Source organism: Cariama cristata, unplaced genomic scaffold (genome assembly GCF_000690535.1).
Source record: "Cariama cristata isolate BGI_N322 unplaced genomic scaffold, ASM69053v1 scaffold14841, whole genome shotgun sequence".
Classification (NCBI taxonomy): Eukaryota; Metazoa; Chordata; class Aves; order Cariamiformes; family Cariamidae; genus Cariama; species Cariama cristata.
The window spans coordinates 409-25,417 of NW_009597621.1; the positions used below are offsets into that span (position 1 = coordinate 409).

Below are 25,009 nucleotides of genomic sequence, written 5' to 3' on the forward strand. Positions count from 1 at the left end.
ACTTCGCTGTATCTTCGGGGAAAGTGTATGACTACCCTTCCACCTGTGGGAAGTTGCCTACCCTAAAGTTGAATACAAGGGTTTGTTGGGCATTAGCCGAGGAGGGGTTGTAAAGAGGACTCTGCTAATTAGAATGAGAATGTGGACTAGGTGACAAGCATTCTGTCCAAATTACATTTGGATGAAGAGCCTTGATAACATCTTTGAAACAATATACATTCATGACAGTTTCTGTGTATTCCTTCTGCAACAGATCTTCTCGCTCCTACATCCCTCTTTTTGGGCTTTTTTTTTTTGTTTCACTGGTTACAGTCAAACCAGTGTCTCGGTGTACTAAGTTCTGTGATGGACCCGATTTAAGCACTTTCTGGATGGTTCCTTTTGCACTGCTGCTTTCTGCTCCTTTGGTGGTTCTCTTATTTTCTGTGTAACTGTACTGTAACTGGAGCCACTGAGATGATGACGCTTTTTAAAATACCGCTGGTATATTTAACCTGGACTACTTCAGTGATCATATTCCCCTAATTCGGAGGAGGGGGAGAACATTGTGCAGAATGGGATGGAAGGGATGGGCTGATAAGGTGTTTTACAAAATTCCAAAGTGAAGATTTTTCTTGACGTGTAACCTAGAATTAATATTACTTGCATCCTCTCTAGAAAGCTCCTACACACAGATCACAGCTTCAAGTATAGTTTTAGAGTAGTTCCAATTTATGGAAGCCCATATCACGGTCTTATTCTAGTGTCTTGTGTGTTTTGAGAGATCATTAGAGAGAAGGTTTGTTGCAGTCCAAAAAACAGTTCTGTGGGCTCTCTGTTGTGATTGCATGGCCTATGCCCGTATCGGCTGCTCTGTATACTTATGTGGGGGTGCTGAGAAATAACTGGAAGAATAACTTAGTCGTGCATGAACTGAAATGCAGCAAGTCTGTATACTGGTTTAAAAGGAAACTAGTCTAAAAGGAAAAATAGCCTTAACTGCTTTAATCCTTCGAATAAACGTACATGTAATCAATTCTTGCACTTTCACTAATAAAAGGCTTTGCATTCCTTTTCATTTATTGTTTAACTCTTTGCAATTTTACTTTTTATTAGGAGGTGCTAACTGAGATATTGTCCCTAAATGTCTGCAGTGAGAAGACTTTCTGCAACCGTGTAACTTGCGTAGTAAATTGGTCAGTACCTGGGCAGGAAACCCTTAATATCAGAACCCTTAATATCAAGCATTTCCCAAGTGTGTCAAATGTGATAACTTTGTGCCAAAAGCAGTAATATTACAAGTCTCGTATCATGATATTCTTGCTTACAGGTCTTTGTAAGCAACAATTTACATATTTCTTTGTCAAGTGTCCCTTTCTTTGTGTAAGTCTGGGGGAAGTTCTGCTCACTGTTCTTGTTTCGGTGAGTGTGTTAGACCTGTAGCTGACTGATGAATAATTACACTGTTTCTCTTCATTAGTAGAGGTTACTCATTGCTTTGTTTAAAGGTAGCATGGCAGGCTAGAACAGTTTAACTCCAGTGATTTAAACTAAGTTACCATTCAGTCTTCTTTTGCCTTCCTTTTATGTTAAAAAAGAAATAATCTTGGTGGTGTGGGAAAAGTGCCTGAGTAAGCTTCTGCTGATAACCGGCATTTCAGGTGAACTCCTGTTAGTTTTGTGCCAAAAGGTGCAAATATTTAGTTTGATGCTGTGTAATACTGGTGAATTTCAAGTTGGGGATTCTGAATATTGCCTTAGTGTACTGTAGACAGGCAAGAAACCTCCTTATTCCCTGAGGGGAAAGGAAGAACTTTAATAGTTACTTTTAAGCAGAAGCTTTTACAGAGAAGCAATTCGAACCCTAACATCTCTTCCCAGCTCTGTTGGATAGCTAGGCACTCTCAATTCTAAACCATTGGTGTGGCTTTTTGACAAATAATAGTCACAGGAGGCTTAAGTTGATAGTGTGTTCTTATATCCATCTCTACCAGTTTCTTTCTGCTTAAAACATCTAGGGGTGGACTGTGATCATCTTTTTGATTTCACTTCCTCACTGAAGTCCTTTGAGATTTGTCCTTGATATGTAAGGGTGCAGTCTGGCAGCTCACCCTCAGTGGCAACGCTGGGTTAAAAGCAGTTCCTGTCCCTCCAGTTACACCAACAAGCTGACAACAAAATAGAGAGTCGAGGGTGTCAAATCTGACTTAGATTACTACGTGGCCCTACCACTAGTTGTGCCAGCACACCGTGGGGTAGGATGGTATGGCTGTACTGCTTGTTGTGGCATTACTACTAAGAAACTGTACAAAGCTTTTGCAAAAGGTGCAGCCTTATGAGCATTTTGTTAGCAACTGCATTTGCTTAATTAGCCTTTCTTGCCCTACGCATATGCAGTGAAGTAAGTAAAGGAATTGATCTAAACCTAAGTTTGGAAAATAGTTATTAATGCAAATTAGTCCCCAGGTTTGGATTGCTACAAATGCTTATGGGTGTGAAGGGTGGGAATGGGAGCAGACAGGAATTGGTTGAGCTGTACTGAAAGGGAAGGGTTATGAATGTTGAGGAATACCAGTTTGTCCATGCAGCTTAAGAGGAAGCAGTGATCTTCTGAGCTTTTGATGGGAAAGTATTGCTGGATTATTTTGACCACAGCAGGAACATAGTTTATTCCACTTGTGTTAACCACTGCTCTTAATGTGCCTACATTAAAAATGCAGCAGTCCATACTTACAAATATCACTTCAAAATAGTTATTTTTATGGATAATTTATGTAACTATTCAGTTCTTCCAGGGGCAAAAAGTACATCCTTTCCAGGATGCTAGCTAAGTAGCTGGGAAATGGTGCTGAAGTAGCATGAGACTTTATGCTACTGCTGCAGTTCCTGTCTTAAAATGACATTAGAATTGTTTTGAGCTGCTGCATCTGCAGTGCAGCAAGGAAGGCTAAAAGTGAAAGAACAGAAAATCTACTGCAGAAAACAGTCTGAAAAAAAATGCAGATAGATGACCAAAGGTATGTGAACTGAAACATAATCAGTAGAAAGTTGTTGAGCTATGTAGGGAATGGATCCTAAAAGACTTACCCTAATAGTCTATGAATGTATATAGTATATGAGAAAGTGTGTAAAGATGTCTGTATGTTTAAACAGAGATAAGAAAATGGTATATTCCTGTTTTGCCTTCTAAAATGGGACTGAAGAACCCTATCAGAAGGCTGAAGCTAGTGTTCAGCGTGTTCAGGTTGCCGTGGTGTGAGGTGTATATTCTGCTCTTAGGCATCCCCACTTTTATATGGGGAGAACATTTAGGGCGGTTTAATTGGAGTAGTCATAGGAGGTTTTGTATATGCTGAGTGTCTTCTCTAAAGACCTACAGTGGAGCTTCGTTGTTGTGAATGCTAATGTTTTAAGTACTTTATCATCTGAACCCTCCAATACATATAAGAGAGCAAAGAAATTCTAGGAGTTGCTTTAAACTATTCATGAATAGTTAACGAAAACTGTGTTTAGTGCATATGCTTGTTTCTTTTCTAAATGACATCCAGAAAACTTTAGCGAAGGTGGTATTAACTGAAGGTGTCCTGTGCAAAATTGGAATATTTACCTAACCTTGAAGTCAGCTGACTCTTTATTGTATGCATCTATTTTTCACTTCCATAATTTTTCATTTAAATAGTGTTTATAACACTTTCTTTAACAGTGAACTACCTCCTATGAAATAGAGATGGATGGGATGGATGAAACATCTAAAAGAATCCTAGAGCCATACCAGTATTTACTTCAACTACCAGGCAAGTTTGTTTGTACTGTGTTGTTTTTAAATATCAAAATTGGTTTTATAAAAACTTTTGTCTTGGGAAGTATAAGCCAAGAAGTTTATACATTCTTGATTTGTGGATTCAACAGTAATTAAAAGTAACACTCTTCAATATTTGTTCTTTTCTTCCTCTTGTCGAACCACCTTTTCTGGTGAGATTAGTACAGTAGATCCTGAGTCTCTTGCAGTTTAAGTAGCATTTCACTTACTATGTTCTCTATTCAGGGTAGCTGACTTGCTACTTTTTAAAACTGATAAGGGTGAGTACTGGAGACTTGATCCCATTCTTAAAGGACAAAACATGATCAGCCCGGAGTTTTATCTGCTTGCTGTACTGGACTCAATGGGCTGTGGGTTTTTTAAATAGCCTGTTTCTTTTGTGTAATTTCTTCTCCCTGGTACATGTAGAGCCAGGTGTTCTTGTGGCCAGTTTTGACCCTGGATTGCTTCACTTGCCAGGGGATCAACCAGTCCTTGTGTGGTTTCAGGTCACTAGCAACACATCGAGATGAAATTTTCAGTCTTGAGCAGTACCTATTTTAGAGAATTGAAGAGGCAGTTTGATAGAGAACTACTGTATGGATATACCTATCAGAAGCCTCTTTGACTTAACAGTCAGATTGTTTACTGTGGCTTTTACTTGTACACCTAAAGTGTAAGGAAGACCATGCAAGCTATCAAAGTGACTAACTTTGTAAAAATAGCAGCAGAACTACTCTGTTATTGGGACTATTGTATGATTGCCTTGTATCCAGCTTGTATTGAATACTGGTGGAGTTAAGGAAGGTACAAAATATGGTAAATATTAAGGAAAATAATTCTGACCAAAATTATATCTGACCAGGGTAGAAGACCTTCTGTCTAGACAAGTAGCATAATGAATCACAGACACAGTATGAAGTGGCTTTTGCACATATGCAACAAGACCTATATATCAGCAGGGTGAGTCCTGTGGGTCCTAATTTGTTATACCTGTGTATAATAAATTTCATTATTAATCTCTACAGATATCCAGGATTGTCTTGTCTACATTGGTGATTTCATTTTGCTTGGCAGTTAGCACTACTTGAGTTGAAAAATAAGAAATGAAAGAATTTGGCAGTAACATGCACTTTTAATGCCAGAAAGCTCGTTTCCCATTTCCTCACAGTATATTCCATTTGGGTATGTTGAGTTGGGTGGTGGTTATGCTAGAGAACTACCTTGAGAATGATATTCCAGAGAGCTTTCTAAGAGCTGATCCTGAAGAAATTTCCTTTCCTTCAATACCTTCTTTAAGTGTACTTTTTGTTTGGTTAGATTATCTTGTATAACCAAGGTATATTGTAATATCTCTGCATCTTCAGCAGCTAACTCTTTTTTTGCTGGTACCCACAGTAACTTAAAAAAAATCTCAGCTTCCTAGTAGGGAACGTACAACAGACAAAAAGTGCCAAAAAAAAGCTTCCATAGGCAAAAGTGCTTGGCTAATAGCTCTTCAGTTAGCTGTCACTTTAAGTGTATATCCTAGATGCATCATTTAAACTTCCCACCTTGACTCCTGTGGCTAAATTCCTATACTTTGTGGGTGAGTTCAACCCTGATCACTATACTGATGACTTACGTAATGTTATACTTACTGACAGTGCAAGCATTTTATCCTGTCCTGCTAAAGTATCATAAACCTGATTGTCCTTTTTAACATGTTGGTCTCTTATTAATTTAGTTTACATTTTGGAGAAGGTGAGAGACAAGATGCACTTCTCTATGCAGAAATGGTGATGTGATTCAAAAGGGAAGACTTCTCTTAAACTAGGCAGGTAAAAGTGGTGTACCTGTGGAAAGCTTGTACTGAGTAACAGGTGAAGGAGTGAGGGTTCACAATCATATAGCTGGATGTTTACTGTTTTTGAAACGCTGGCTTTCCCCAAAGTCAGGTATGCCAAGTACAGATCAGTAGGAGCCAGTTACTTGTGTGAACCTTGGAATCGGTATAAGCACCAATGCTTGGTGAGGGGGAAAAATTGGATATATGCTAGCTTTTCACAATTAGAGTGGAGCCCAAATGGGATGCCTGAGCTAATCTAACAAGGTGGTGCTGAAAGAGGCAGTTTCATTGCATCCTCTTTATGCTTCTAGCAGTATTCTCCTGCTTCTTAACTTGTGCCAGTTCTCAGCTTGCTAACCAAAGGATTAGGTAATATCAATCATCTAACCTGTTAAAAACTTTCCTGGTTAATTTTCTCTTGTCTTGTTAGTGAGCTGGCACAAGGAGCTGTTTCTATGTTGGATCAGGTTGAGCTCTGAGGGGCTTTTGCAGAAAGCTTGGCTGAGTGTCAAATATGCACACTTACGGCCCTACAATAGTCCAGTTGCTTGTCTTTTAAGACTAGTTAAAAAACAAACTCTCCAAATGGTTTAGTTAACCTCTGGGAACCTGAATTAATTTAGATACATATCAAGCTTTGTTTCCATAAAAAGGGATTGTGTAACAGTATTAAGGTTGCTTGGAAAAAAAAAAAGATGCCTGATAATGTCTGTAGTATAGGAACGCAGATTTTTATAACTGAGGATTAATCCCTCAGTACAAGAAGTTGATTACTCTGCTTCCCATTAATGAAATAGGACTTTTATGGTAACAGTTTGGGGCTGATACTTAATCTAAGCTTGCCTATTTCTTTGACTGGAACAGCACTAGGATAGAGAAGCTACTAGGCTTAAGGTTTTTTTTGCTATGTTGCTATTTTAACTGCTAGTATGGTAATCAATGTTTATTCCTTCACTAGCAGAATTTAGTGCTTGAGAGAACGTATATTCTGAAACAGTAGCTGCTCTTGTAAAATCGTGTTGTAGAACATTGCCATTCTAGTTTATAGCAGTGTTCTTCATCTAGTATTCTGTCCTTCAGTCTCATAAACAAAGTGCAGTGAACAGGATTAACTTTCACAATTTCCAGTGTGGTTTGTCTCGGAAATGACGCGATTCACACATGTGATGAATCTTTCATCTCGTAGTGGCTGAGTTAACAGCAGTAGCTGTGTTTGCAGCACTAAGGAGTATATTTCCATTGCAGTAAAACTGATGTGGTCAACAGCGTGCTGTTGAAAGGGGTAGACTCTGATCCCATTCATGACTGTGCGTCTTGTCTTTCATGTCCCTCTGGTCTTGGCTGCAGTGTTTCCCTGACTTGTTCAGCAAGCTGAACAATCAAGACTGGCTTTTGTTTTTGAGGTTTTTCTGCTGGGTTGTTGAACTTGACCAGCTTGGTGAAGGAGTTAAGCACCACAGGGCATGATCCCTACCACTGGCACAACACTCCCTCAACTTGGGCCAAGTTCCTGAGGGAGACTGCAGCTCTCCAGGTTCTGAGATGCCTGGGAGCATGCACTGGGCCAGAAGAAAAGGATGTCCCTGCCCCTAAAAGGTATGCAATGGTGGAAAATGTGTATCACTGAGCAAAGGAGCAGTGGAAGGGGGTCAGCAGGCTGCACAGCATCAGAAATAACAAAGAACAAGGCCCCTGCAGGTTCAAGAGTCAGAAACCTTCAGGTATATTGAAGGAGGGGCAGGAACAATCTGTGCATATCGGGTTGGGATACTCCTGCAATGGTGAAGGCTGGAAGCTGATGGCTTCTGGCACCAGGAGAAAGATTCCTGTTCCTTGAGCAGATGTGCAATTGCCAAATAAGTTCAGTGCACTGGAAGAAGACACATGGCTGGAAGCTCTGTATACAACAAAGCATCAGACTGGTACGCAGCGGCAGCAGCCAGTGATGGTAGTGGGGAGACTGGCTGCTGCAGGGGACAGAGGCTTCCTCCTGAGCTGTCTTAGGGAGGTTTGCTGCTTTTTGGTAGCTCTGATCAGGGATGTTATGGAGGGACTGCCAAGATGTGTTTCACCCTCAGACTACTTAACCCTGCAGCTCTTGCACTTGAGCCCTGACAGATATAGGAAGTAAGGGGATGTCTGGAGCTTATAAAGCATGACTGCGTGGCTTTTGGAATGAGGGCCAAGGGCACAGGAAGCCAGGTGGCCCTTCTCCATGGTCCTCAACTCCTTTCCCCTCACCATCAAGAGGAACAGACAGATCCTGCCTATCAACAACTAGTTAGTTGCACAGCTGATACTGATAGCAGAGATCTGGGGTTTATGATCATGGAACTCCCTCTGTAGATCAAGGACTACCAGGAGGAGACAGCATCCACCTACCTAAGTGAGGGCAAAAATGTCTCTGCCAATAGTCTCAGCAACCTGGTGAGAAAAGACTTAATCTAGAAATTACAATAGAGAGGAATGACTACACACAGTCAAGTAAGAAATGGTGAACCTGCAAACAAAGGGTAGGCTGATGTGGACAAGAGGCACCTTGTAATCAGCAGAGCAGAGCTGAAGGTAGCCCATCCCAGGTGTATGCACTCAAACAAGGTAGTATGAACAGGACAACATAATGGGGGAAGCTCTCACTTTTTCTGGGGAATATGCAGGATTGGGTGTCTCTCAGAAGTGCCTCTACACAAATGCATACAGCATGGGGAATAAACAGGAGGAGTTAGAGGTCTGCATGCAGTTGCAGAGCTGCAGTTTTATTGGAGTATCTGACGTAGGATGGGTCGCACAGCTGGAGGGCTGCAGGAAGGCAGTTTGGGATAGCAGGGAGTGGGAGTTGCCTTTTATGTGAAAGAGCAGCTGAACTGCATGGAGCTCTGCCTTCTGTCAGATGATAAGCCTGTTGAGAGCTTATGGGTTAAGATTAGAGGGCAGATCAATAGGGGTGACACTATAGTGGGTCTTTGCTACAGAGCACCTGAGCAGGAAGAAGTAGATGAGGCCTTCAGGCAACTGAAAGATGCCTCGTGTTTACAGGCCATGATCCTCATGAGGGACTTCAGCTACCTCAGTGTGTGGTAGAAGAAGCAACACAGCAGGGCACAGGCAATCCAGGAGGTTTCTGAAATGCATGGATGACCACTTGCTAACACAGATGATCAAGGAGCTGATGAAGGAAGGCATTATGCTGGACCTCGCACTTGGAAACAAGGAAGAATTGGTTAGGACATGAAGACTGGGGGCATCCTCAGCTGCGGTGACTGTGTGATGGTGGCATTCATGATCTCGAGAAGAAGGAACAAGGCAGAAATCAGGATCACAACCCTGGACTAGTTAACCCTATTTTGATCAGGGGAGTTACGCTAGACAAGTCTATAGTGACCTTAATATGTCACAAGTGACTGCCCAGGTTTAAAAATGTATATGTATGCCTGCTGTCTTTGCTTGTCTTCCTGCAGTTCACTTACGCTGGCTGTAGTGTCCTTGTACCTGTGTGGGGAGGTCTGCTTGGGGAATTTACCCATCCAGCTTGCTTCCTCCAGGAGGGCGATGCCGGCTTCCCCCAGCTCTCGGCATCTGCTGCTTACCCTGCGCTAACTCTGGCAGATCCACTTCCTAAGCTGACTCAGTACATAAAGCTGGCAGAAAGCTAACCTAGCAAAAAGCAGACAGTTTTCTGCTGGGGTAATGAGTTGAATTAGCTTAGTGAAGCTCTAATGAGGGCTAGGTTAATAGTCTCTCTGCTCTTTCCCATGCTGTTCTAGCCCTTTTATGTACTTGCACTGTAAGGGGGCTGCTGCCCTAAGGGCATCATTTGTGGTCAGTATAATGCAGCAAGAGTGAAGAAATCATAATCAGGAGCCTGTCCAGAGCTGGAGGTCTGGCTTTTGGGTCTGCACCTTGTCACAAGAACAATTGTGTATATAGAGTGTGAGTTGGGCTGATTTTTTTTTTTTAAAGAAGCATCTCATCTGTCTGAAGAGGTGGGAGGGAGCGTTCTCAGTACAACACCTTTAATTCAACTTGATCTTTGTTTCAAGGATAAGGGTTTTACATTCTTATCTGTAGAAGGAATTTCATAGAGTGAATCTGTTATATTCTGAATATTTCTTTCTCACCTTTTGCACCCAGCATTGCTAAGGAGAAAAGCTTTTCATAGTTGCTGTTTGAGTTGAGTAATATTCGGATCTTAAGCAGATTAAACTGAATGCATTTACCATAACTTTGATAAAAGCTTGGTGTGGTAATGTCTATTATTATAGCTCTATACAGTAGGTAGAGCTGCTGATTTTGGAAGTTAGACCTCTATAGTCTTCAGTTTTACAATAGCCTGCTTAGAATAACAGAACAGTGACATGTGACAGTAAGGATAATTCCAACTGTGAAGTTTTACTACTTTTAATTTTGTCTTGGTGTCCCTGGATTCTTGTCTAGTTTGCAGACAGGAGAGGAGAGGTGTGGCAAGAAATGGAGGCTTCTGCATCTAGGCTTTTGACATCAGTATTAAGAGGTTTGGTTTTTTGCCATCCTAACATGGCTGTAGGCATAAAACAGGCATATAGAAAATTGCTGTAATACCACCTAGACCATGTAGGATTGACTTCAGAACAAGGTAAAATAGCATTTATGTAGCAATAATGTTCCTTTAAAGGGGCTCACACAAGCAAATCTGCACCTATAAAAGGAAAGATGAATGCTTCACTATTCAGATAGTGGTTTTTTTTCTTGAATAGTCAGTGTCTGGACAGCCTTGCTGGTCAAGGTAGACGAGTCTAACAATTAAGTGCTGTCTGCACTGAGGAACTGAAGTGACTAAATCCATTGTGCATGCTAATAATCCATTTAGAGTATGCTAGTAGTTATGTTCCTCATGATGAAATAACACTTGCTGCTGAACATCCAGCATTCCATAAGCATGTTTTCTAGGAAACACATTCAGAAAACCAGAATTGGCTGCCTAATGTAAAAAGTCAGTGTTGTCTGTATCAACATAATTTGGAAGTGAATAAATAGCTGTAGATAAGGTACACTTCCTTAATGTGATATTATCTCTGAGTAGTTTTCTTTATGAATGTGGTGAAATTTTGTTAATGCTTAGCTGGCAAGCCATACAGTTTGGCAGATGTTTGTAAAAGTTATCGCTCAAAAATATTGAGAATCTTTTCTCCTCAGTTAACTCATACAATTATTTTATTTTAAAATACTGAGCTTCTGATGCAGGGCATTTTGACCCTCCCTTGTGCGGTACTGGTGGTCACAAGAGTGTAATGAGATCGGGAAACCAATCTGGCCAAAATGTGATCTAACCATGTGGGGAAAAGGGGGGAAGTCTGAGTGTCTGAAGTGTTTCAAATCCTTAGTATCTGGAGAAGATAGTCGGATACAAGTCTAACTTGAATTAGTGGTGGTGCTTGGTTAATGTAAGTGGTTTTTTAACTCTTGGGTACTACTTTAATTTTGTGTTTAAATTTGAGCTCTGGTTACCCCTGTTAACATAGTGAACTTCTAAGCCAGCAAATTATTGATTTAAATGGATTTAAATAAACAGACTTAAAACAAAAATTTAGAACCAGCTATGTACTGTCCTGATAGAGAACAAGCCTGACATGGGGAGCTTAAAGTATGTGTTCTGCTGTTTGAGACACAAAGCAATCCCTCCCCTCCTGCAGAAAGTGATTAGTGTTTAAAACTGAGCACAGAAAACAAAAATGGAGAACGCAAGGCAATGACAGTGTCTGTCCAGGTAAGACTGCCCTTTCACACAGGACAGAGCCAGAGGACAGAGTTGTTGGGGGGGGCAGGGGGGAAGAAGCACCTTTTTGTTAGTCTCTTCTAATGAAAACCAAAAGATGGTGGTGATGGGCAGCAGTGGAAATCTTTGAGAACTGAGACAAAAAGTGAAGCCCTCTGAGCCAGGGAGGAAGGTTATCACCCTTGCTACAGAGCCCAAACCACAAAGCTATTGCTTACCTTGTGGTGACTTAATTGGACTGAGGATTTTTCCTTTTCTAATTTCTCCAGGGTTTATCGCTGCAAGTGAATCTACCCGCTTTTTTTATTCTGTTCTGTATGTGCTGGTCACACAGCAATAGAGAAGCCTTAGGGAGAGCTTCAAATGTTGACATTTCTTCAGTGCTATGGGCAAGATGGCATCGTCAACATGAGGACTAATACTGCAGAATCATTAAGTTATGTCTCAGTAGATCTTGAGATAGGTAATATGGAACCCACTGTCTATGTTGCACTGCTTTGAAGTTTATTTAAAACTTTTTTGTAAAGGCCCTGTTGATGTGAGCTACATATGCAGAGCTGTTTGTTGAAATCTGTCTTGCAGTTATTCAAAGATCTTAGACATAGCCGAGCTTCTTGAAGTTCAGCATTGTCTCAATGTGGGTAGGGCGTGACTTTATTTCATATTGATCATCAGTAGACACTGAATAAATATTTGTACATGACTGCTAGCAATTTATTAAAGAAAGCTTCTCAGGTATGAGATAAATGTCTGAATTCTTGGAAAGTTCTGTTCTGTTCAGATTTTTGTTTAGAGTAAGTAGATCACTTGTGTTTTACAAATTGCCAGTAGCAAATGAAGAGTACTCCAGGAGAAAAACCTAAAAATGGAGAGAAATAGATATTCAACAAATATCTGTATCTTCAACTAATAATGAATCATAATTGAAACTTCTTAATCTGTTACATACACGAAATCAGCATGCCTGGTAAACTAGGGCTTACTTTCAGAAGTAGTAAGCTGATCTGTACAGGTTACCAACATACTCAGGATCACTTACTGCCAAGTAATCAGGATCAAAAACTGCCAAAACTAAATACAGTAACCTGTACATATGTGCTTTGCATATTACTGTGAAATGTATAAAACTGAAGCTGCTGAAAGTGGTGTTTATACAATGAGGAAACAAGCTACACACAGTATGATACGATTTCTGCTTTCAGGTGGTAACGCTGGTCAGTTTAGTGGTCTCAAATCAGCTATAGTTGTTAAGACAAACTGTTTTCCCTAATAATGAACTTTGTGATTTATTTTTTTTATAAATGCCTATAATATTTTTATTGTAGGTAAGCAAGTGAGAACCAAACTGTCACAGGCCTTTAATCACTGGCTGAATGTTCCAGAAGATAAAATACAGGTACTGGCTAATTATTTTTAAACAGCTGTTATCTTTCTTCCAAGACTACTGATAACAAATGATTCTCGTACGTAGCATGAATGATCAGAAATCTTAAATGCACTAATTTCTGAATATGTTAAAGTAAACCTTCAGGAAAACAACTTTAGTGCAAAGCTTTGACTGTGATGTAACACTAAAGAAATTACTTACATGACTTGTCTTATGTAGAATAGTTATTTCTTTCCAAGCGTGCTCAGCCTTTTAAGGTGTAGATAAGCAGCTACCGTTGTTACCCACTTACCGTAACTCAGTTATTAACACTGAGTTTTCAATGACTTATGAAAGAAGCTAGACAGTTACCTTGTAAACTACACAAATACAGTGGTTGAAAATAAAATCTTATTATTTTGATACAAGAATATCAAAGACAGCAGTTAAATCAACTTTATAAACCAATTCTTGTTCTGTACCTAAAACTGTGGGCTGCTTATTATAGTCTAGAGGCCTTACTTTCTAATGAGATGCTTTAAACTGGGAATTCTCCTTCCCTGTTGCTTTTCTGTTGGACACATCTGTGCAAGATGCATGGCTGTGTATTTAAACACTGTGGCTAGCCAAATGAAAAATTATCCTCTGGGTTAGACTATAGTTTTGCTAAACTGCATATAAAGAGTTCAAAAAAAGTCTGTGTCCAAGACAGTGTAAGGAATGAAAATAACCAGTTACAGTTTTTGACACTTACCCAGCTGGTCCCAAGTTAATTTCATTAATTGTTGGCAGAAGTACCTTTAGAGTTTGTGAAAGAGTTGTCTTCAGGGTGGCTTAAGAGTGATACTTCATAGTTATTAAGTAGCAAAATGGTTTAAGTCACTTTAACAATGAAGGAAGAGGCTGCATTCATCATCTAGTTACTCTTCTATTTTCCAACCTGTCTATGTAACTTTTTAGCCAGATTTATTCTGGCTTCCAGCTAGACATATCTTATCCTTTCTGCTCAGCTACATGTCCAAATAAAATGTATTATTTAGCAACCTGTGTATTGTATGCATGGGTTTAGTCTAATACCGTAGATCAGAATTAAAACTGGAAGAAGCCTCTGCAAGTTATCTAGGACAACCCCTTGCTTAAAGCAGGGCTTGCTCTGTAGCCACTTTAGGCTTCTGGAGGCCTTGCTGAGTTTGGAAAATCTGAGGATGTAGATTCTGCAGCCTCTCAGGGCCTGTCTTCCCATCCTGAATCCCTTCCATGATAACAAACTCTGCCATTCTGTCCAGCTGGGATTTCCTGTGCCGCAGTTTGACTGTTGCCTCTTGCCCTTTTGCCAAGCACCTGTGGCGTATGGGTCCATCTTCTGTCATGTACTGTAGTAAACTAAAGCTGCAGTGCCTCTGCATGAGCAAAAGTTAACTGTTCTCTCACTTCTAAAGTGATAATCATGTAACCAGTATTGAAAACTTAGACCACTTGTCTTGGTTATCTTTATGAAGGAAACTAATGCTTTAATGTTTCTTTTACCACCTAAGCTGTTTGTGATGGAACTTAATATTTTTATTCTTCAGGTCATTTCAGGACAAAACCAAGACTGTTGTCTCTTAATCTGCATCCTGACACAATTATTACTGGTTTTGTGCCTACTTGTACTAATTTAATAACTTAAGGTTGTTGAAGTCCAGAGGACCACCTCTAGCCATCTTTTTGACATCTCTTGTGATCTTAAGATGGTCCCAGATGTCTAGCAGCCCAATTCCCTTCCAGCTATTTGTATTTCTTTTAATAAAAATCTGAAATCTGGCACTCATTATGGGACACTTATTACCTTGGATCATTTGTCTTGATGTTGTTTATTTAGATGATACAGTTGAGGTTACTGTTCCTGGGTAGTTGATTTTACTGTTGGCTGCTACCATTTCACTTTTTTCCCAGCCAGGTGGTCTCTTTCCCCCGCCATCCCTTACTACATCTCTGGTACCTATCTGACACTGCACTGAGACACTTCAGCTTTTTGAATTAGAGAACACTGGGTTTATCAGATGAACTTTCTTCTAAGGCGGCACTGAAATGGCCTAGCACCAGGGCTAAGCAAACTTTAAAACTATTGCAGGTAAGGAGGTAGAAGTCTGTGTGTTGGAGTGATAGTGCAGCTGCTACTGATTAGATAGGCTTAGGTTGTAAGAAAGTGTAACACTCTCTACTGGTTCTTCAGCTTTCATTATGAAAAGCAGTCTTTTTGTTTCCTCAGGTTACTTCCTGATGTCTTCTAAAATAAACTTTTTCTGCTGTCTGAACTTTTTCAGTCCTTACTTTTAACTTTGAACCATTTTTGACGCTGTCTTTTCTTAAGTTCACAAGATAACTTGATTCAAACAGAGTCATGAAGCACTGTTTCAATTAAATGTTTAGAAGCTGCAAAAGTTTATGAAACTGACAGGGGTATGAAATAGGTTAGCAAGAGAAATGCTAGAATGGGCTTATCAAGGAATTCACAGAATACAGGAAAACCTTCCTAATAGTACCAAGAATGACAGAATGGACTAAAAAGAATATTCAGACAAATAAGTATGCAAAGTTGCTTTCAGTAAGTGCTCTGTCCTCTGATTTTTATAGTCGAGGGGCAACAACATGTGTTTACAGGTCAAAGTAAGGCTCACTTGTAACTGGTAGATGAGTCATTAGTGCCTCTTAAGTAGGTTGTTCTTGCAGTCATATCTTGGACAAACAATTAGATTGCTGGGTTTTGGGTTTTAATCTGTGGGACAGTGGTCACTGAACAGTAGGTGGCTTGCTGCTCAAGAAAATGCTTGCAACAAAGTCCCTCTTACTTTTTCCTACAGCACCCACCAAGTAGGTCCGTACTAGGTACTTGCCCCTATTTAATGGCGGCCTTAGTATTTTTTAGAAACAGTTGTTTTGATGAATGGTGACCAAGTGCAATGTTTGTAACTAGGAAGTGTAGTTGATTCATTAGCTTTAAAATCATATCTTAATCAGATGTGTATTGCAGCGAGTTTATGCAGTATGCAGTTTTACGTGCTTAAATTTATTTCCATTTAAGCAGGTGCTGAATATACCTGTTCCTTGCATAGCAGCTGTGCAATAAAAACAGTATATAGTGTTAACACACAGTTTTGGCTGAATTGTCCTGCTTTGGAATTGTTAAGGTTCACTTTTAGTCAAATGTAGTCAGCTACAAGCTTGATGTTCTGAACAGTTTATTGTGTACTTCAGGTGGTGTATGATATTGGTCTACCTAGTAACAAGTGGTAAGTGTGTAGGAAGCTTCCCGAAAGAAGTTGTAGCTGTTGCCTTTCTGCCAAGAATTTTCCAAATGATGTTTCAGAGAGAATAGTCTGTCCTTTAAGAGCTCAGTACTGAAGATAACTACACAAAGTGTGGGGAAGAAATATGAACTTTCTCCACTTTTCAAAACAAGGTTTTTGAGACAAATGTTAATGGATAATACCTGACATTCTCTCAAGAACTGACTTTGGGAGATCTCAGGTTAGTGAATCTAAACTTGTCACAACATTGTGTGGCTTTTTTCCTCTGTTGATGTTTCTATAACAGTTACTGCATGACTCCTAGTCAATGGCATATTTTAGAACTGTAGCAACAATGAAGAGGAACATGCAAGTGGAAACACTTCAGGGAGGAAGTTCACTTTGAATCTGAAAACATTACACAAGACAGAACATGTTATCCAGGACTTACAGCAAACTGGCTGATGAAAAGAAACATAAGTCTGTATTAATAGTAAAAGCAAGTGGTCTAAAGGGGAACCTCAGTGATGGAGAATTTAATTCTTTAAAACCTTATCTGTTTTAGATAAGATCTTGCAAAACTGGATGTTAAATTACAGTGGAAAACTTAATAATTTTCTCTTCAATAATTGTCTCTTCTTGTAATAGGTTATCATTGAAGTGACAGAGATGTTGCACAATGCAAGCCTACTTGTGGATGATATTGAAGATAACTCAAAGCTACGACGGGGCTTTCCAGTGGCACACAGTATCTATGGAATTCCATCTGTAATCAACTGTGCTAATTATGTGTATTTCCTTGGCTTAGAGAAGGTTTTAACCCTTGATCATCCAGATGCTGTTAAAGTTTTTACCCGTCAACTTCTGGAACTCCATAAAGGTCAAGGCTTGGATATTTACTGGAGGGATACTTACACCTGTCCTACGGAAGCTGAATATAAAGCTATGGTACTGCAAAAGACAGGTGGTCTCTTTGGACTAGCTGTAGGCCTCATGCAGCTCTTCTCAAATTATAAAAAAGACTTAAAGCCACTTCTTAACACACTTGGCCTCTTCTTCCAAATAAGAGATGACTATGCCAACTTGCACTCCAAAGAATATAGTGAAAACAAGAGTTTTTGTGAAGACTTGACTGAGGGCAAGTTCTCATTCCCAACCATTCATGCGATTTGGTCAAGACCTGAAAGTACTCAGGTGCAAAACATTTTACGTCAAAGGACGGAGAACATAGATATAAAAAAATACTGTGTGCATTACCTTGAAAATGTGGGTTCCTTTGAGTACACTCGGAATACACTGAAAGAGCTTGAATCTGAAGCATATAAACAAATTGAATCACTTGGGGGAAACCCTGAACTTGTAGCACTAGTTGAACAGCTGAGCAAAATGTTCAAAGAAACTGAAAATTAAAAATTTAACTCCTGGGGGTGGATTAAAACTCTTTTTAAAAACAGGAAAACAACCAGACTGAGAGGTGTGATAATCAGTCTCGCATGAAACTTTCTCTTGTAGCCACATTACAGAAATTACTGTTAAAAACGATTTGTCACCGAGTATTGAAATATATACCCTGTTATCTATACAGTCTTAGCCATCTGTAAGCAGTTACAGTTTTGTTAAAGCAGATGTACTAGAACTGAAGCAAGTTTTGAAGCTAAATGTGATCTTCTTTACACAATCATCATTATTATTTCAGGCCTAAAACTCTTGTATCTTTAACCAAGCTTGTGGAGGTTTCTGGCTGAAATTCTGTGATAAACCAGATTGACCTGAGTGTATTGTGCATTTTCAAACAATGCTCTAGTAAACCAAAATGTACAGTGCTAAATAACAAAAGATACTTGCAACCACAATGCACATAAAACTGTTGTGTGATATTTCTAAGTTAGACTCGTGAAGATCAGATGGATTGGCTTACTAAATTCTAAAGTGAATATCCTATCCAGCTTCTGGGGATCTTTTCAGGGGAATGCTAATTATGAAACATAATATTTTATATGCAAATAAGACTAATGTTTAGTCTGAAATTGTAGCTTTATAAAGATTTCTCAGTATCTTAGAAAAGATTCTATTGCATGAGCAAAGCATGAATTTGCTGCTGAATTGGGAAATACATGAGTTCTAGCTTCGCAGTGAATAATTCTGATCGCCTGGTTTTCGATTTTTAAACTGTCAAATATTTTATAGCCAGGGACTTAAATCTATGCCTTAGAGCTCATACATGTAACTCCAAATAGCACCATAGTAAGCTGCTACTAGAAATGGAATGAGTTTCACACCAGGTAGCTTTAGGACACCATAATTGATGCAGGTCTCTTTAATCTCTGCTTATAATTGAGAGGGGCTTCTCCAGGAGTTGATTCATAATTCATACTGCATCCTGTTCTGAATTGCTATCTGCGGGCATGTTATAGGTCTTTCCAAAGAGACAAGTTCTGTAATTTTTTTGCTAAAACAAAGTACAGCATCTTGTTCTACAAGCTGTAATACCACTTCAGATTTGTTAATTACTTAAATAGTGCTTTAGAATTATGTACACAGACATACCAAAAGAGAACTGGAACCAAGAGTGAAATTGAGGGGGGAAGGCTGATAAGTGACAAAACCCTCTGCTCATCTATATATAAATATATAGAGAGAACAAAAGGTAAGCAGAGATGTTTGTTCTTGTCTGGGCTGGCTTTAATCAAGTTCAGTTCCCTTAGTCTTCACAGCCACAGAAAGCTTTGCTTTGGTGTAGGGAGGTAATGGTTTGGATCAAAGGTAGGACTAGTGCTATCAGCGGTGGTATTAGCTCAAGCATACTCTCAAAAGACATGGCCAGAGGTACTTGGCCTCTGACAGCTGAAGGGTATAAAGGATAGTTTTATGCAGGTGTTCATCTACTGTACCTGGAAAGCAGGGAGAGTCATGGTCTCAACCGACTGAGGAAACTAACTGAAGAAGGTTGCTGTAATGTTGTTTTTTCTCTGGGCAGCCTTAAGATTCTTCTGAAAGTGATCAAGCACAAAAATTCAGGGTGACTGCGTTCAGTCAGAGACCTCATGTAGTTATGAATGATGGCCTGTCCCTTTTATCTGCATGCGGAGGAGTGATCTTTGCTCTGTGATTAGGCACAGAATAACAGCCTTGTCACTGAATAGACCGGGTCGCCAGGACTGAATAGCTGAAAGGTGTCTTGACTTTAATGTTAATGACAGTGAATTGTAATTCCTTTTTCATAACTTGCGGTGCTTAGCAGTAAGCCTGCAAATCTTTAATGTTTTATGAGAAAATACTACCTGTAGCAAATTACAGTGTTTATTTTCTGCCATGTCTTGGGAGTTTCTGAGCACTGTTGCAGTGCTGTTGAATCAGGGAGAGCACTGGAAAAACTACTGTTGTCAGGAGAATCTCCTGGTCTTACTGTGAAAGATATCCTTGTGCCTATTAGGATATTGTGACTGACATATGAATGCAAAGGGCACTTGGTGCCATTTCACATCTGCTCAGTTGCTGGATGTAAAGAGTTTTGCGTAATCAAACTTTCCTAATGAGGTAGCTTTTTCTTATTTTTGTATAAAACTTCTCTACTGTCTGAGACTTCTGCTATGTCATCACTTCTTTGGTTCATTCTGGCAAATTACCCCAGTATTTATTCTAATACCATATCTTGTAGAACATGCCTCCATTACTTTAGGAGTAAGTATATTGGAAGTTTCCCAGCTGCAGACCCGTTAAATCACAAATGGGTAAGAAGGGACAAGTACCCTGGGAAAAGAAAGCTGGACCAACAAGAAACCATACAGCTCTGTCTTACTCTTCTGCCTTCAAGGCTCTTGATACCAGTATTCAAAGCGCATCCTGAAGGTGCATCTTAAAAGGCCCAAAAGCAAAGTACCATTGCTCTCCACTTTGGTTAGGATGAACTGAGGCCTCTGAGGGTTTTTCTTGATGTATTCAGGAGTTGGAAGAGGCTGGGATCTTTCCACTTCATCTGTTAAGCAGGTAGAGCATCTTCAAGTATTAAGTGTCAGCAGTGATGATGCTCCATAGTCAAGGCAGATCTTATATTTGGTGCCATAAGTCTGTGCATACTCATCAATTTTCTCCAATATTGGCTCTTGTACAAGCTCCTGGTGTTAAGCCATGTTAGGAAAAATCACTTCCTCAAAGCAGCATGAGAGTTCTTGTGGCTGCAGAATTAGTTTAGTTGTGTAAGTGCCGCTTTCTGTTGCTATGCCTCCCACAACACAGGGAGTAGGGTTTTTTCCTGATCTTCACAAGAGATGCGTTGCTGTGGAATGGAAGTCTGAGTTGCAAGTGGAAATGCCTGTTGGGCAGCAAAGGGGATGCTGGTTTTGATGTCAGTCCCTTTGAGCCAGAACTGTTCCCCGTATTATCTTCCTACCACTGCCAACAAGTTCTACTTTGATCAGGTAACCCATGTGTTTCTTGGGGATTTAGCTCTTGCAGTGCCTATAAAGAGACATGCAAATATTCAATCTGACTCCAGCAATTCCCCCTACCTCAGTCTCTTTTCTGATGGTGTGCATGCTTGGGTGTAAATGAATGCTTTCACCTGTCTTTGAGTGGCCACCCATTGGATGGGACATCTGTCTCTGCTTCTTCAAAGGCTGATGTTATCCCCGTCAATTATAGTGAAAATGGCATCATTTTGGGACCTTCTTGAGGAGATGGCTTGTCTTCCTCCTCTGCCTTTGAGCTCAGGCTGCTCAGGTACCCACCAAGAGCAGCTTTGTATGGATCGGCCAGTTGTTGATAACAAACAGCCTGCAAATGCTACTGGCAGTGCGAAGCTAGCTGTTGATAATTCTTTATGCTTTCAACTTTATGGTGGTTGATTTTTGCTAACTATTAAATGTCTAAATGTCTCCATGTGCTATGGAAATTTCTGATATTAGTGGCTTCTTTCCCCAGTTATTGTTAAAATGCTAACATGGTATAAAAACATAGGATTTGTATGGGGTTTTTTGTTTGTGGGGTTTTTTTACCTTCTTTAAAACTGGTTTGAACTCTAATATGTCTTTAGCACTGAACTGAGCCAGGCTTTTATTCATGTGCAAGAGCTATATAGGCGTCTGTTGCTCTTCTTTGTTCTGTCTTAATCTTACCATTTTACGTTTCAGGTTTGATATTTACTATGTTCTTTGTATTATTTGCTCAGTACTTTCATTGTAATTCTTTTCTCAGCTGTATATCTATTCTGCTACTGATACTAGAGCACACCCAGTACCATCAGATTCAGTTTTGATCCTGGACAACCAAAATAGTCTGTGTCTGCTTTTGAAACATTAAATTTTGGCTCATCATATGCCTTCACAAAAGTAATCCAAGATTTTCTGCAATCTTGAAATGCCTGGAAGTTTTTTTTTCTGAGAAGCTAGAGCCTGTAACATGTTTTATATTGCCATAAATTATTTTTGTCCCATATAGCTTGAGCTCCTTTCAATCTCCTGCCTGTTTGCTTTCAACACCTATTTTGCTTTGGTGGTAATACTTGTTAGGCCTTTCTGTGAAAACTTAACTCACTAGCCCTGGGGGAGAAAAGTTAATTTTTGTGTGGGTTAATGAGTTATCCCAAGAGCCTGATGAATGTCGGAGCTGGCAGGTGGACAGAGGCAAGAACAGAGCCTAGAAAAGGATTTGAGAGAATAAGAAAACCCATTTTAGGCTCCTGAGGCTGCCCTGTGTAATTTCACCTCATTTTACAGCATCTCCTTCACTTTGTGAGGAAAGGCTAAAGAGTGTAGTTAGTTTCCCAGGGCTTCCCTTCTTGCTTTCCAAATAGAATGTAGGAGATACTCAAGTTAAAATATACTTATTCTGATTGTTATTTATATAACTTGCATATATCATCTTAAGGTTTTGATTAAAGGTACAGATAAAACAGAGTACATGGTCTCATTACTGTATCTTTCTTTCTCTACCTTAAATTTTTCTGTTCTTGAAGCCAGGGAGACATAGTCTGCTATGTTCATACTTGACTTGATTGGTACCTCATGTTAAAATCCTTCCTGAATAACTTGTATCATAGCTGAGCACCAGTGTTCACCTTTTCTGCAGCATTTTTTTGTTTTAATCACTTTAGAAGGCACCTTTGTGAGGTGTGGCTACGAATAATCCATGATTCATTAATTCACTTTAATTCGAGCGTATTATCTGCAGAGTTTACAGTACAGATGCAGGTTAAACCACATGAATCCTGATAGTGTTCCTCACCTGTGTGCGCTATGGAACAAATAAGTTCTCACTTAACTCATTGAAAAGGTATTTACTGAGCATCTGGGTTTACTACAGTATGGATAACCATGGGCGATACCCAAGAAGGCCTAACATGACACTTCCAGGGAGAGCACAGCAAAACCTGACATGAATTTGTGTGGAAGACTTAACTCTGATGTGAAGGGAAATCGTGGGTAATTTTCTGCTTTGGAACTCCATGAAAATACTCTCTACTCTGTCGGTGTATGAATTATGCTGTCAGTAAGCAGTTGCATCTTTTCTTGATCACAGTAGATTGTTTTCACTCTCTTCATAATGTTTCAAGTTGCTATTTCTGGAGCATATGGTATAAGTTACTTAATCACTCACTAATTATTGAAGTCTGTAAAAAGGAAAAATGGCACACGTACATTTTTGGTTATGCTGTTTTGAAATACGCATAAAAACTGGCCTGTTCTCTTGCTGTAATCTAGTGTATGTTATTCTGCAGAGAACCTCTGGTAGCTAAAGGAGGCACAACAACTTTTAACCAACTTAAGTCATACACCAAGACTATGTGAACAAATTAAAAGGGGGGAGGAGGGAAGTGTTTGCAAGGAAAAACCACAAAGTTCTTTAAAAACAGAATTTCAGAGAACTGCAGAGTTAATACACAAAGCATGGAACTAACCCCTACAGTTTTTCTGTGGCTCTAACTAAAGAACCTATTGCTACTTATGCTCTCTTCTTTTTGGGGGTGGGATGGGGTGTACAGGTCAAAGTAAAAACCATATGGAGGAATTGTCGTTGCTATACCCAGAAATGTAAACACTATGCTCTAAACCTACTCTTACATTTTACACCAACCAAAATGAACGTTCAATAAATTCTGAAGTTAAATTCTTTTTCACTTGGATGCTTATGAAATGCAGAAGTTGCAATTCTAGGTAGCAAGGTGAAAATGTTAGAATAGTTTTATTTGCATTGGGACTGTCCTGTTTCTTAAGTACCTTGGATGAACTTACAACTATTTGTTGATTACAGTGCTAAACAGAAGAAACAAGACTAGAAATAGAAAGAATAACCAGTAAGTTACATTATTCTCATTATCATTTTAGAAATACTAAATATGTAAAATCAACAACATGCATGTAGATTCTGAGAATGGCTGAATTACCTATCAAACATGCTGCTGGGGTCAGAAAGATAGTGAAAAGTATTTTCTTGTTTTCAACACCTTTCCTGACATGTAGTCAAAGCAAGCGGAGCATGCTCTCAGGTTTGTACTCAGGAGCAGTGAATGAGTCAGAAAAGGAGAGCAAGAGGGCTTTACTGCCCAAAGGCATCGTCTCATACACGTACTGCTGCCTGTGTAGCTTCAGCATCGTTTTGAACTGGAACAGGTGGTTTGAGGGGTACCCTCTGTGGGAGATGAATGGGCTCAGCGGCCCAGATGAGACAGCAACACCACCAAAGATGTGGAAGGAGGGTATCTTTTTTTTTTTTTCCAAAGGCATCGGTTGGCCTAAGAAAACACAGTACCTTTGGCAAAGGAAGACTCCAAGATAAAGGCACAGAGCTCTTCACTGGAATTCCCCTGTGGGAAGCAGCTGCTTTATGCCAGGCAGTAAAGTACGTCCTCAAAGCCTGTTGCTTGAAGATGGAAGCCATCAGCATGGTGAAGGATTTACATATTATCCAGATTACTTTGATTGGAATATACTAGTATTACTAAATAGCTGTACTTGATTTCTGTCATCGATATCACAAAATTGGAGCAAAGAGTACTAATATGCTGCCTGTCAAAAGGGTGTACAGAATTATTCAATGCAATAGAAGCAGATGCACAGCACTGAAATAGCTTCTTGATTACTGACTATCACGATTGTTTCAGTCTTCGTGGTCCCAAAATTCAAATGATACTGTTTGAATTAAGTTGTTATGAGACTTAGAAGTATGAAGCACATCAGAGATGAACAATGTGGGAAGTGTCAGCTATGATGCTTTGATATTTACAACCACAGAACTGTGTGAAAGCTATTAGATCTTGTCATACATGTCTATATGAAGCTGAAGAGCTCTTACTAAATTCTGTTCCCCAGCAATTGTTACTTAAAGAATACAGTCGTCTTTCAGTTTTTGCTGTTAAATCTACGTACATTGGACACCTCGATTCTTTTTTTTTTATAAGCTGTGTTCTCTAATTGTTACAGTTCTTCTCTGGATCTTCTCCCAGTTAATTGATATTTTTCTCAAATAGTGAATGTCAAAATAAACACAGCAACAAATGTAGCAGTGCTAAATACTGAGGTAATACAACTTCTCTGTTCTGTAGGCTTGCCGACATCAAACCGAGCAGCACACTTGGTTCCCCTGGCCGGATGCTGCCGACCGAGATGCTTGCGTTCTCCTCGGCCCCTGTCTCCAAGGAGAGCACCCAGCCTTTAAATGTGGCCTTACTGCCTTTGTTCAACGCATAACTTGCATTTAGGCAGAAAAATGCATATTGATTGCTTCCTTCTAAACGTGCTCAGCAAGTCGGGTTTCACTGACATTAGTAGAATTGAACAAACCAGTGGTTTGACCCCAAAGAGGCCCAGGCAGTGTAGCCTGACGAGATCCGGTCCTGTGAACCTGTGCTGCTCGATGCTGAATCCATTGCTTGCTTTTAATTATTAATCAGCCACGTGCTGAGTCAATTATAACACTGTCTTGCTCGGTATCAGACTGACGGTTGTATGGCTTGTCTACCACGCGCTGCTTTAAAGCATTAACATGGCATCAGCTTCCCGGGGGAACTTCCCTACCTCCT

At 39.8% G+C, this 25,009-nt stretch overlaps 1 protein-coding gene across 1 annotated transcript; it reads left to right on the plus strand.

Moving 5' to 3' along the window:
• Nucleotides 1-3,686: 3,686 nt before the first annotated feature.
• GGPS1 (geranylgeranyl diphosphate synthase 1) lies at nt 3,687-17,682 on the plus strand. The gene is made up of 3 exons (XM_009708971.1): nt 3,687-3,773; nt 12,684-12,754; nt 16,642-17,682. The coding sequence occupies exons 1-3, from the start codon at nt 3,707-3,709 to the stop codon at nt 17,401-17,403; spliced, it is 900 nt and encodes a 299-aa protein (XP_009707273.1). The 5' UTR covers nt 3,687-3,706; the 3' UTR covers nt 17,404-17,682.
• The last annotated feature ends 7,327 nt before the right edge of the window (nt 17,683-25,009 follow it).

Excerpts from the sequence above, each read along its gene's own strand:
- GGPS1 (XM_009708971.1), top strand. The coding sequence starts at position 3,707 with ATGGATGGGATGGATGAAACATCTAAAAGAATCCTAGAGCCATACCAG. Across the intron at positions 3,774-12,683 it reads GTATTTACTTCAACTACCAG|GTAAGCAAGTGAGAACCAAA; the intron begins GCAAGTTTGTTT and ends TTTTTATTGTAG. Across the intron at positions 12,755-16,641 it reads TTCCAGAAGATAAAATACAG|GTTATCATTGAAGTGACAGA; the intron begins GTACTGGCTAAT and ends TTCTTGTAATAG.